General features: G+C 39.6%; 1 protein-coding gene across 1 annotated transcript; it reads left to right on the top strand.

Annotated features, from left to right (window-relative positions):
* Positions 1–474: 474 nt before the first annotated feature.
* Positions 475–6,983, top strand: LOC148032964 (putative beta-D-xylosidase 5). Its single transcript, XM_087683659.1, has 7 exons — positions 475–1,309; positions 1,794–2,084; positions 2,715–2,884; positions 4,190–4,287; positions 4,660–5,016; positions 5,637–6,053; positions 6,241–6,983. The coding sequence occupies exons 1-7, from the start codon at positions 611–613 to the stop codon at positions 6,855–6,857; spliced, it is 2,649 nt and encodes an 882-aa protein (XP_087539785.1). The 5' UTR covers positions 475–610; the 3' UTR covers positions 6,858–6,983.
* Positions 6,984–14,308: the final 7,325 nt, after the last annotated feature.

The following is a 14,308-nucleotide window of genomic DNA, read 5'->3' as shown; positions in this document are numbered from 1 at the left end:
CGCATGCTTCATACATGTTTTACATGATAAACCATTAGTAAGTGGGTGGTGTTTAAACCAAAACATGTAGACTACAAAATTAATGTAACCGTCATGCAATAACAAGCTATAATATATATGCAGTATTACTATGTATTTGTGCTCTTTACCGTCTACAATGAGCAAACCAACTTTGTGCTATAACTTTTCTTTTTTTGTAATAATTTTACTGCCCAGTTACCTTGGTATGACTTTGATCACCAACTCTTTCATGATGGGCTTTGCTTAAGGGGAGCAATGGTGATCCCTTTGATCTATGCTCACAACAAAAAACAATCACTCCAAACTTTTTCCTTGGCAAAGATTATATTGGCCCACTTATGTTGCTAGGCGCTTTTATTTTGGGAACATGTAACTACCACTACACAATTAGGTGAATTGCTCATAGCAAAATGTGCTTCTTCTTTTTTGGTTGAATAGAAGAGGTATTAAGTAGCTAGCTAGTGAGAGAACTAAAAGTGATTATCATAATATGTGCAGCTAGTAGTTACTATATAAATGGTTGTAAGGTGGTGCAGTCATTATTACAACCCTAGTTGGCACAATATCTTCTAGTATTATTGTGGATTGTATGGCTGTTTTGGCCATGATGATGAACCTCAGCTTCAGCTTCTTCTTCTGTCTCCTCATGCTTTTGCATGCACCCATTATTCATGAGGAAGGGTGCTTAGTGCAGGCGTGGAATGCCAAAGTAGCTAGAGGTGAGCCCTTATACACTGAATCTCATCAGGGTATGGATGATCACCATCATCAATATAGTTCTAGCTCTTCTGTGATCGATTCAAGTACTGTACTTGCAAGCAGCGGCTCTAGGAAACTCAGTAATCATGATCCAACTGTCCTTTTAAGCAGCTCTAGTCAGCCCAGTAATCATGATCCAACTGTGCTTGCAAGCAGCGCTAGTCAGCTTAGTAATCATGTAAGGCAGCTAGCAGCTCAGTCGAAGTATTATGCTTGCAGCAGCTCATCAGTGTCAGCTCAGCTGCCCTTCTGCAACAGGTCCACGGGGGCGGAGGAAAGGGCGAGGGACCTGGTGGGCCGGCTGACGCTGCAGGAGAAGGTGCAGCAGCTGGTGAATGGTGCCCGCGGCGTGCCCCGCCTTGGTGTCCCTCCCTACCAGTGGTGGTCCGAGGCGCTCCATGGAGTCTCTAACACAGGCCCTGGCACCTCCTTCTCCAATGGCGGCCCTGTCCACGCCGCCACCAGCTTCCCCCAAGTCATCCTTACTGCTGCCTCCTTCAACTGCTCCCTCTGGAAAGCCATCGGCCAGGTACTATATCCACTTCATCACTATCACTCGATCATATTCATTCACAACAAGTTTTAGACATTTTCCCTTGTTTTTTACCCTTTAGTCTTCAACATCATCAGCTTCTACTCACAAGGCACTGCATAACTAGCTAGGTGTGGTCGGGAGCAAGGGCTGCCAGCCTGCTCGTTATATTGTTCGACATCATGGGCTCTTGTTTGGGAGGCATTGGATACCTCATGATGTTGTCGTATTTATGGTGGGAATTTGTCTAAAACTTCTTGTGATATGTTGCTTTATAGCTGTATATATTCTCATCTCATCATCTCTAGCTAGCCTCAATGTACTATGATCATTATCCATAGTCTCTTTGATTCTGGCATATATTTAGGACTAACTGGTCATACCACTATCCTTGCTGCTGAATTCAATTGAAAAGTCCACTGAACAGTGCATTGTGGCTGTAATTGAAGTAATAAGACAATACATTATAGCTTTATTGCAGGTGGTGTCCACTGAAGCCCGGGCCATGTACAACGAAGGGCAAGCTGGCCTCACATTCTGGAGTCCCAACATCAACATTTTCCGAGACCCAAGATGGGGCCGCGGTCAAGAAACTCCAGGAGAAGACCCTCTACTTGCAAGCCAATATGCAGTCAACTATGTGCAAGGACTGCAACAGGTGCCCAATAGTGATGACCCAGATCAGCTCAAAGTGGCAGCTTGTTGCAAGCACTACACTGCATATGATCTGGACAGCTGGAATGGAGTGGATAGGTTTCACTTTGATGCCAAGGTAACTATAACTTAATTTCTGTATCTGATTCTGTACATCACTGTTTCAGCAAGAGCTTCTCGGTTTATTAGAGAATAGGCATTTTGGATGCTATACTTTTTGATGTATCCACTGAATCTTAACTTAATTGATCATGAAAATCCTTCATGCAATAAAAGCCTCCTTTGGATCGCAACGAAGAGCACATTAAGTTTGCTTAATTAGTGTAAAAGATATTGCACGTTTACTCAGATATCTTTGTGCCTCATGAGTAGACCCATTTCTTGTAGTTATTTGAGGCTTCAACACAGTTAGTCACTATCAGTACGTACAAATGCCCATAACTATCAGCTTTTGATATTTGAGGCACCAAAAGGATGAGATTGAATCCACAAACATGATCACTTTTATGACAAGTGTTTAGGACCATCAAAACCTTGAAGGCGAGTAATAATATTCAGAATGGCATTCGCTTCAAAGCCTCTGTCCCCCAAGTCAAGCATTGTGATGTAGAAATGTTGTTGAGAATGCTTCAGTCTGATGCAGAAAGAAGAATTCCAGTACAAAATGTATCTAACAGTTCATAAGGATATTGAATTGAATTATTGTATGCATGAGGATCCTGATAGATTAGTCTGTGAGCCTCCGCAGGTAACACAACAAGACTTGGATGACACATATCAGCCTCCTTTCAAGAGCTGTGTTGAGGAAGGCAATGTGGCGAGTGTGATGTGCTCTTACAATCGAGTCAATGGAGTACCGAGCTGTGTGGATCACAACATGCTTGTGGGGACTGTGAGACAACAATGGGGTCTGAATGGGTAAGCCCATCCACATGCCTTTTGATTTATAAATGTCTGAAAACAAATATATTCACTTCCCAAAATCATCATAAGGGTAACTAGACTCAATTATGTAAGGATCAATCTCACAGTACTATCAATCCAAAAGCATATTCATAGCATATATTGTGAATTTAAGAATCTGTTCAGTATTCATCTAATGATGAATTACTAGCACGCAAGGACCGCAAGTAAGCGATTGTAGGGCGAGTCAGCATCACCCAATGTACTTTTGCATTTCACTATAAGTCAAATATGTACACTAACCGTTTTAAATAGTCAAAGTTAAACTATTGCATAGATATATCATCATCCACTCTCCTTTTGTATTTCACTCTAAATCAAATGCATACACCATTAGTTGTACATATTCAAAAGTTAAACCATGTTTAATATCACCCAATCTACTTGTGATCGAGCATTCACTGAAAGTCAAATTGCATACACTATTTCTTTTACACATTCGAAGTTACTGTACAGATATTAGACAATTAAGGTGGCCTGTTCTACCAATGATTGGTAGGAGGTATAAAAAACTGCCTCTATAACTGGTATCTACTTCTATACATGCTAATGAGATTAATATTGATTGGTCTCCTTCAGATTTTGAGAATGGAAGCTCTTAATTATCCACCATGATTTGCAAAGGTGCCCTACTGATGGAATTAGATAAGTAAAAGGAGTGTGCAGCTGTGTGCTGAAGCCTTACTCATTGGACTCTTGCAGAAATATGGGCACGAGCCATCCCACCCTCTCTCTCTCTCTCTCTCTCTCTCTCTCATATCTGTACTCTCTGTGGCATCCCGTGACTCGTAGCTGTCATGAAAAGGGCGATGCGGCCATCACTTCCCACAAGTACCGAATCAATCAAGATTCATAAATCACCGTAGGGGCAAGTTACCCACCTTTTTGGCAGCGCTTTCCAGCAAATTCCAGCTCCATTGTTGGTTATTACACTTTCACCCCACCATATTGTCGTAGACTCGTAGTACTATACCAGCCTCGACTATATGCATATATGTACAGTCCTACATGATATATATTGTATGCTATAATTATGGCCTCTCGGCTCTCGAGTACTGCTGCCCGATACGATCGATTCTCGGGAAGGAGTAATAGTATTTAGCAAGATGCACCTCAAATTATAATCAATGCGTGACGAAGCAGCCTCACCGTCATTACTTATGCACTAACGGCGGCGCAGATGCGCCGGACTCCAGAGATCAGAATTTGAATGCTTTTCTGATTACAGTTTTCTTCTCGCTTTGTGGGACATTTTTGCAGGTATATCGTGTCCGATTGTGACTCCTTGGATGTGCTTTACAACAGCATCCATTACACTCAATCGCCTGAAGATGCAGCCGCGGCCGCCATTCGAGCTGGTATGATCGCCAGTCTAACCTGACCATGAATAAAAACAAGTAGATACGTCACTGTTAATCTAAGTAGCTGTTGTATAGATACATGATGAAATGATCTAGATATTACTAATCATCTGATGAATTATAACAAGTCGACCAATAGCTCTTAGAGCTAGCTGTTGAATTCATGATTAGTGAATTATAACAAGTAGATTAGGAGCTGTTCAGTTCATGATGAAATGATGCAGATATTACTAATTAGATTAGTAGATAGATGGCATTATACATTCATACATTGGAGATGGCGCAAAACCTATAGATATTACCAATTATTACAGTCATACATTAATGGAGATGGCACAAAACATGTAACTCAATCTCTACACGTCTCAGGATTGAATTTGAATTGTGGAGATTTTCTTGGGAAGCACACATTGGCAGCAGTGACACAAGGCAAGCTGAACGAGAGTGAGGTGGACACATCCTTGGCTTACTTGTACAAGGTGTTGATGAGATTGGGCTACTTTGACGCCCCTGACGCTCCCTCAAACCAAGTGTTCAGTCAGTTGGGCACCTCAAATGTGTGCTCTGATGAGCATAAGGAGTTGGCCCTGGAAGCGGCTCGCCAAGGCATTGTGATGCTCAAGAATGATGGAGATTGCCTTCCCCTTTCCTCTTCAGCCATCAATACTCTTGCAGTCATTGGCCCCAATGCCAATGCCACCACAACCATGATTGGCAATTATGCAGGTATATAAATAACACAATGAGCGAAATGCTAAGGTAACCATCATTGTTTTAAAGGCATGGGGAGAAGTGGGTTAGAATTTATTAATGATAATTGTCATAATGCATCACAATAATGCAATATGATGTAAATATCCCTAATCATCATCATCATCCAATTGTGCCTAACACCAAGTTTGAATATGGGCTTAACATGAAACTACAACAATATTCCATAACATGATGAAAAAGGTACCCTTTAGAAACATATTTTGCTCTCAACAATGTTTTTATGAGGCCACTCATGTCCAACATATTTATCCCGTGACCATAGCTACCCCTTTCTCCACAAACAACACATTTGCAAGGCAATAGCTAACCCTTCCATTAACCAGCTAGAAAATGGCAAAACTTAACAGTACTGTTGGTTAAAGAAAAGAACTCAAAGCCTCTGTTTATTTATAAATAAAAGATCTATTTGGAGCGACAAGCTCCTTTTTTCTAAACCTCAAACAAATAAACTTATGGTGTAAGCATGTCAATAGTGTTAGGCCTATCCATGATGATGCATTATGTTCTAATATTAAGAGAACCTTCCAATTTATGAAAGAAAGCACTAAAGTGTGTATGGTCGGTCCTTATAGGTGTACCTTGTACCTTTACTACACCCTTGCAAGGCTTTAGTGCCTACTCAAGATCAATAAAATATGAAGCTGGATGCAAAGATGTTGCCTGTAATGGCACGGACATGCTAGAAGCTGCAAAGAATGCAGCAAAAGAGGCCGATGCAGTCGTGTTGGTGATGGGGTTGGACCAATCACAAGAACGTGAAGGATTTGACAGGACTAGCTTGAGCTTACCAGGGAATCAACAAAGATTGGTAACAGAAGTGGCATGCTCGGCCAGAGGCGCTGTTGTGCTCGTGATTATGTCTGGAGGACCAATAGACATATCCTTTGCAAAGGAGAGCCCGTCTGTATCATCTATCTTTTGGGTTGGATATCCAGGGGAAGCTGGGGGCCAGGCTATAGCAGACATCATCTTCGGACACTACAATCCAGGTATTATACATATTCTGCATAGGTGCTGCATTCCGAGCATGTATATATGCATGTACGTCATCCATATTGCATGTGGGCAGGTGAGTACGTCAATTAATACAAGAATGCGCGAACGTATAATATGTCGCCTGATACTGTGTAGCTGTACACTTTCGCAATAGTTTGATTGTGGCATTGTATGATGTAGGAGGCAAGCTCCCCATGAGTTGGTACCCTCAAAGCTATGTCAAGATTCCCATGACAGACATGCGTATGCGCCCAGATTTGACAAGTGGTTATCCGGGACGAACCTACAGGTTCTACACAGGCGAAACTCTCTATAAATTTGGAGATGGACTGAGTTACTCTAACTATTCATACTCCATTCTATCACCCGAATCCCCCACTAAGATTAGCATGAAGCATGCAACTACAAACCATGCCAAGGAAGTACACTTTAGTAGCAATCCCTCCAACTACACAATAGGTGCACATGTAGATGTAGGCCAACTTATGTGTGAAAGGCTTACCTTCCAAATCAAGGTAAGAATTCATAACCAAGGCAAATTGTTGGGGAGCCATGTTGCCTTGATGTTTTGGCATCCTCCTATATCTAGCCCGATAGAAGGGGCTCCTTTAAAGCAATTGGTTGCCTTCGAGCGCGTGAAAGATCTTCCACCCAAGGGAGAAAAATTTGTGAGCCTATCCCTCAATGTTTGTCAACATCTTGGCTTATCAACCAACCAAGGTAAATTTATCCCAATAGGAGTTCATAGATTTACACTCGGTCAATCTAATCACTCCATTGAGATTTCTATGGATTGATGATGTTTGCTCTTATTATACCCAACATGTATCTTGTAATTCGTTAGGATGGCATTTCTTCCATTGAATGTGACACTAAGCTACTCAACCAAGCCAAAATTAATTTCAAGAATGTCCATTCGATAATTTGACCAAAGTCACTTGATCAATCAAAACTTTCAAGAATATTGCTTTTAATATTTAAAAGCACTTCAAAGATGCATTGGACATACTAATGATAATAGTCTATTCCATTAGGATTAAACACTAGTTGCTAACATTTGAAAGCACTACAGAGATGCATTGGGCGTACTAATGATAATAGTCTATTGTAATCAAGTATTAAACACTAGTTGCTAAACCAAATGTTTCTTGAGGCCATTTAACATTGATAAGATTTTGATTGTCATATGGTACGAACCTCCAAGTCAAATCTCTAATAGATTTACCATCAAAAGGCTTCATTACCATATGTACAAACTTCTAAAGCCAATTGGGGACATTAAAAAACTTGCATTGTGGAAATTTAATGTCAACCCATTAAATTATTCACATTGAAACTTTAAGGGCCTAGCTTTTGTTTCAGACTTATTGGCACATCAAGGACTAGCATTGAAACTTTAAGGGCCTAACTTTTGTTTCAAAATTATTAGCACATCAAGGACTAGCATGAATATCTAAAGAAATGGTTTGCTTATAAATGATTGTCTTATCATGGCTTATAAACTATATCAATATCATTATAAAGCAACAAAATAACAATTTAGATACTTGATGTGCACAAAAGCCACATTCAATGCTTGCCTTGAATGCTAAGGTTCATGAAAGTTTGTTAGAGCATAAGTTTGTTCACATGAAAGCATTCTTTGCTTAATTTTTTGATCGGTGAACTATTAAGCCTTACATACTTTAATTTCGAATTTGACAAATAAGGTGAAAAATACATGTGGGTAAACAAACGATCTATTTTACCAAGGGGAGTTTATGGTTGAGAAGGAATTGAGAAGCTTTAGTTTGTTTTAGAATTCAGTATGTTGCTCTATTGACTAGCACGACCAAGGATCTATTTGAGTGAGATACTACCATTTATTTGAAATCATACAAACAAATATGGCTAATGAGGAACGAGTGCTTAGTTGGTACAATTGAAAAATATTTTGATACATAACTCTATGAATAAAAGGCTTTTTATGGCATCAATCATGTGAATCACATTTATCAAGAAACAAAAATTCCACTCCACTATATCCATGGCTTGATCCAACATTTGTCCAAACCAAATAAGTAAGATAGCCTATATATACCATCATGAGGAGTCAATAGTGGTTTATGTTTATTTGCATGCAAGTTGTGTTCTTGGGATTTCATCAAGAGTCTACAACTCTATATCATATTATGACTTTTGATTTTGAACATTGATTTTAGAAGTGGTATTCAATGACCAAGTATCTTTTTAGTGTATAGTAAAGGGGAATTTCTACACTACAAAGGTGCCTTCATAAATATATGGTTTTGGTTCACTTATTTCACTTTTGGTCCTTTGCCTTCCCAATCAAGTAATGATTGTCTCATGCATGGGGGAACTCTAATATGAATCTGACAAATATTTATGAATTGATTGCTATATTAAATGCATAATTCCATACTATCCGTATAACTTTCCAATGTCTCCCCATTCAACACTCAGGCTAGCAAATGAACTATCGAAATCCAAAAGTCTTGAATCAATTCTTGCATATGTGTGTTGTCTTTGGTATAGTCCTTTTGAAGCTTGAAAATATTTCCTTCATGTTGCATAGGGAACCCTAGTGCTAGAAGAATCTCGATACCCTCTAAGCTTGCAATTTTCAAAGATCAGACTCTTGTGCTTAGCGAACCTTTCAAAATGTAAGAACTTGTATTCATGATCAAGAAGATGAAGAAGTGTAAGCATTTGGGGTTGGATGGTTTATTTTTTAAGATGTATGATATGTAGTGGGAGACTTGCTCTAGCAATCTATGTGAATTTGTCAACGAGTTCCAATCATCATGTGTATGACCTTCATATGCTAATGCCAGTCATATCTAACTCTTATTGTAACCTTTCACCATACAATTGAAAGTATCAATTGGAAATCAGGAGAACAAGAATTGCATGAGAGAGAAGAATTGCATGAGAGAGAATAGAGACAAGAGTGCATGACAAGAGAAGGAGTACAATCTCCCACCATGCATGACTTAGCCTCTCTCATGCATGTATTTATGGACTTAAATTCTTGGCTTCTGTGCTCAGAACTCATGAAATACATCCTTTTGGGCTTTTTTCTTTCCTAACATGAACAACATGCTTTTGCTTGATAATTTTCTAAGTTATACTTAATCATTTTATATTTACAAAAATATTTTTCTTACAACTAGATCTTAGTACAAAGATTATAAAAATAAAAAATCCGTGCACAAGTGTACAAACAATTTGTGTTATAGAAGCAATTAAAAATAATAACAATTCTCATGCACTAAAATGCACTCCTCTAATAACCTATAAAAAATAACTCATCTACATAATTGTGTCTCAATAATCTTCTAACCAAAAATACAAGATATAAATCTTTCTATCAAACACAATACAACCAATCTCACATGTGATACCTTGCGTAGCAATTCACTATTATGTGGCAAATATACAAATGAAAATTCACAAAACAAATAATTTGTGGCTATAGAAATAAAATCATGAATTAACATAACATTTGTTGGGATCAAAAAACAATTATCCTTGGTCATTATAATGAAAGTGGCCAATCGCATGCCAGTGCTACCTTATGCATTGAAACTACACAAAATCAATGGGGCAATTCAAAATACCTATATACTAGCTAATGTGTTGAATCCATACATGCCTTATGAAAATAAGATAGCCATGGATTTTATCCAACACTACCTCATGCTACGAAGCTATGTCAATCAGCTTTAATGTGATTATGAGTGGTATGTAGATATTATATAGTCATAAGTTGAAGTTAGCCCTTGAGTCAACCATGAATTTTGAATCCATTAGAATCTTTCAATAGAATGGTTTTTATATTTAATTAAGTATCTATGATACCGAGTCCATGCATTAATAGTGCAACCCTTGGGATCCATTGCTGCGTTGTAATAATGAGCATGTCTGACAACCTTCTCAAAACAAGTGGTCTCAACATCGTGAAGTACCTTTCCCATGTAAGCATAATTGTGAGTTGCATAATCCTCAAAATCAAATCTTCTAATAGGGTATCTCACCTTGCTAGACCTACAGAAATGAAGCCTTTATATTACCATGTGCTCTCTATACACTTTGTGCCATGATTGAAGGAGTACCAAGCTCATCATTCGAATTCTCTGACCCACTCCAGTCTCCATCAAGAACTGAATGACTAGAGATGCATCATTACCGATACCATTTGATACTTTCTTCTTCGCTTTGACATTACTTGCAACACTAATAGATACACTTGAATATGTGGGGTTGCTCCTTAGTTTCTTATTAACTATAGATCTACTACCAAATGATATCTTTGGTTTAATAAGGGTCTATGACTCCTACTTATCTATCTATATATTATGATCATTAACACCATCCAATGCATCTCCATTAGATGCATACCAACCACTTATCTCATTAAAAATAACATGCATATTTACTCTAAACTCGTCTCACTAACATGGTTATAACAATGATGCCCTTTCTGCTCAAGTATTCAGTGAAGATACATTTTTAAGTCTTTGGGTCCAAGTTCTTCCTCATCTTATCAGGCACATGAACATATGCAATACAACAAAACACTTCCAAGTGTGACAAATCAAGTTTCTTACTTGTTTTATTAATCATATGCAATACAACCAGCCACTTTTAAGTGTAACACATCAAGTTTTTTACTTGTAAAACATTCTAAACTCATTAAAGAGGTATTCTCCCTTCCATGTGACCTCCAGCACTTAACTTTCAAGCTTGTCATGCAATTGCATGAAACCTAGTCATTACCAAAATCCCCATTTGGATGCATACTTTGGTGAGTTCATTTCTCGTCCATTTAGATGCATGCTTTGTTGTCCAAATGGCATGGTGTTTCCATTTCCAAAATTACCATGCATATTTTATCCTTGCCCCAAAGCAAGCATTTTCATTTGCTCACTCATTGCATTAGTAGTATTTTGAGGTGATGTCGCCTCTATATTTGAAGATACATCTTGCCCTAAATCTTTATAGGATGAATTTCTCTTTTTCCCCTTGTTGTAGTGCTCCAAGGACTGCACATAGTTTGAGCTTGTGCCACCTTACCTTTGGAAATGCATGTTTTTCCAAAAGTTTTAAAGTGCTTAAACACTTCACTCTTTTCCTTCATGAAATATACTTAGAGCTTTCAAGTTCCTACTTATATCTCTATCATAAAAAAAGAGGTTGTCTTATCTGCTTCCCAGACTGGCATGCTCCACAAATATTATTTAATTGTACAACTCTAAGTGTAGGCAAACGTATAACCAACCCTTTGGAGGATTGCATCTCTATCATAAAAAAGAGGTTGTCTTATTTTTTTTCCAAGTTGGCATACTTCACTAATATTATATTATTGTACAACTCTAAGTGTAGACAAACAAATAACCAACCCTTTGGAGGATTGCATTAATTTTAACCTTTGCATATTTGCATGTCCAATATGTTTGTGCCATATTTCAATGTCTACAATACACCTTTGCTTTTAGCATATATACTATTATTTATATTAGCAAAAAAAAAAGCACCCAAAGTAAACATACAACCAACTCTATTTGCTTTTGCAATCAACTTGCGCTTATTGTTACAGTCTTCAACAAAACAGCCCTTTGTTGAGATGACAAGCTCAACACTTGCGAACATTGATGATGGACCACCTGGCTAGATGGGTCTACACATCTACACTTAGCACGTTGGTGGTCATTATGATACTCACATAGCCACTGACTTATCACTTGTTATATTTAGTTTGTTACACCTCCCTACAACTGGCAAATATGTAGCGCCAGTCGATTAGTGTAGTCTGTTATGCACTACTTGACTTAGTAGGCCACTTTCCTTTATGTTGTATCTTATCTATACTTTGTGTACATTGTATACTGTGTGGAAGAAGAAGAAGAAATCAACAAGAAAACGTTTTGGCCTCCATCTCTCTTCTTGTGTTCTTGAGTGAGCTTCCTCTTGTGTATACAATATATATTTGGCGCAACAGCTCAAGCAAGTCCCCCCCACCACACGATTCTTGACATGGTATTAGAGCCGCGCCACTGAGAGATGCTGATTTTGAAGGCTGAAGTGAAGGAAAAGAAGCAAGGTTCGAACAAGCAAGCAATAGGTAAGAAGCTCTTCCATTCTTCCACTCTTTCTCTTGGATAGTGCTTATGGAGACACTGGAAGCAGGGTAGAGTGAAAATCTCATAGTGCTGTGAGATTTGGTGTGCAAGCACAGCACTGTATATTTGTGGGAGCTTTCGCTCAATCGCCAAGACCCACAGACCGCTTATTATTTCAAGCATTCCAAGCGAGCTCTAATGGCTATCTCTCACCTAGCCGACGCGCCGTCGATCCTACGAGTGTAGTGAGCTTACCTTGATGCTTGATCGAGTACCCTCCTCTCTCTTGCACTCCAGTAGCTCCACGATTCTTGATGCTATCTCAAGCATCCTCAAGCCTCCTCCATCTCCAAGCTCCATCCTCCATAGCCGCACGCGCAAGAGAAGAGAAGAGAAGAGACGAGAAGAAGGGAAGAGGAAATGGTCAAGAGCTTCACCCTCTTGATCCCTCACTCCCACACACACTCACTCCCTCACATTCTCACACTCCCTCTCTCAAGAACACACACAAGCAAAAAGGAGAGAAGAAGAGATGAAGAAGATGACTCTTTTTGCCACACACCAAAGAATCAACTTCTCATTCACTTTTCAACTTTATATACAAAGCCCTAAATCCTTTTTGGGCGGTTATCCCCTTTTCCCTTTTTTACATGGCCAGCTGTAGCCTAGGCCATTTTTCCCATTTCCCACCATTCTATCCTATTCCCAACTAATGCATACACTTTGCACAGGAGTGAGCCTGGCGCTCTTTTACAAGGATTCGGGAGCGCTTCCACATTTTAATGGTGCGCCTTTTACTCTTTTGTTGTCTTGGGGCGACACTGAGACTTTCAGAGGGTCGTGCCCGAACATTTAAATTTTTCTGGGTCTGGTTATCGGTCAAGGCACCTTTTTTGTTGTTTTCTTTTTTCCATTTTCCGCTCCGCTGTGCTGCAGGAAACACAGTAACATTACCCTCCTCCTAGCCAAGTGCCAGTCCCATGGCACTGCGATGGGAAGGAGTGGCTAGTTAGATCTGTTGCTAGGCAGAACTGGTAGGTGGATGACACTACTTCCAAGGTGGTTGTGTGAATGAGAGGTGATGGAGTTTAATGACGATAACCAGGAGAGATTCTGGCGTGCTTTAGGCTTCATGAAGATGCTCGACATCTTTCACACAGTTGTCGCGTCCATTATCTAGCCGGTCGTCTCTTGAGCACCAGAAATGCTTGAAGCAATAAGCAATCCCTTAGGAGGATGGTATTGGAGGGATTTATTCTAGAGAAGCCCCCCCGAACTCTATCTTGACAAGGATATGGTTTGTCTTTGCATTGAAAATCTATGTCTTTGATTTGAAGATCTTGTCTTTGAGTTGAAGGTCTTCAGTACTGCGTTGAAGATCTTCAACTCTGCCTTGAAATTCTTCAGGCTTGTGGAATCAATAAACGATCCATAGATCTTGAGGCGTTGGGCATGCATCTTTGGAAGATGAGGTTCCAAGATCTATGCCAATGGCAAATCTATCTTAGCTTGGTTCAATCATGGTAGCCATCTGCAGGCAGATGGCTGGACACCGGCACATGGAAAAAGTTTTGGTCATTAAAGGATGCCGTGGGTGATCCTCTTCAACGGAGTAGCCATTTCTTGAAACTCGAATATAACTTGCAAGAAAAGTTGTGCACTCCCTAAGGGGTGTGTCTACTCTCCATGTAGTGCGTGGTGCCTGTGGCAATGGAACTGGGAGATGGGTCTAACCTTGGGCAAGCCCTTGGTAATGTCCCACCCTTGAGGACCCAGTTCGTGTGTCGTTGGAGGTGCGGTGCAAGTCTTAGGGTGATAGGTTGAAAAGTCCTGCCCTTGATATGCCCTAAGTGTGAAGTGGGGAAGGGGCTAGGGAGAACCCTAGGTGCAATGACAGAGGTGCACGACGAGGCGAAGGGGAGTTGCAAGCGGATCTTGTGAAGGCCTCTCTCGCTTATCTTGGCTTAATAGTAAATGCATCCCTTGGCTTTGCTATGCTTTGCTGTTGTCTCTTCTTTCCAGTTCACCCTGTTTTTTTGTTGCCTTGTGGCTTGCTTCTTCTTCTTCTTCTTTCTCTTTTTTTTTCTTTTTTTTTTAAAATAAAGAGGCTTATACATGGATACATG

The sequence above is a fragment of the Lygodium microphyllum genome, chromosome 8, assembly GCF_053477565.2.
Source record: "Lygodium microphyllum isolate KBCC chromosome 8, Lygodium_microphyllum_v1.1.10, whole genome shotgun sequence".
NCBI classification, from domain to species: domain Eukaryota; kingdom Viridiplantae; phylum Streptophyta; class Polypodiopsida; order Schizaeales; family Lygodiaceae; genus Lygodium; species Lygodium microphyllum.
Note: the sequence above shows the minus strand (reverse complement) of the source record. Positions and strands in the feature narration are given on the sequence as shown.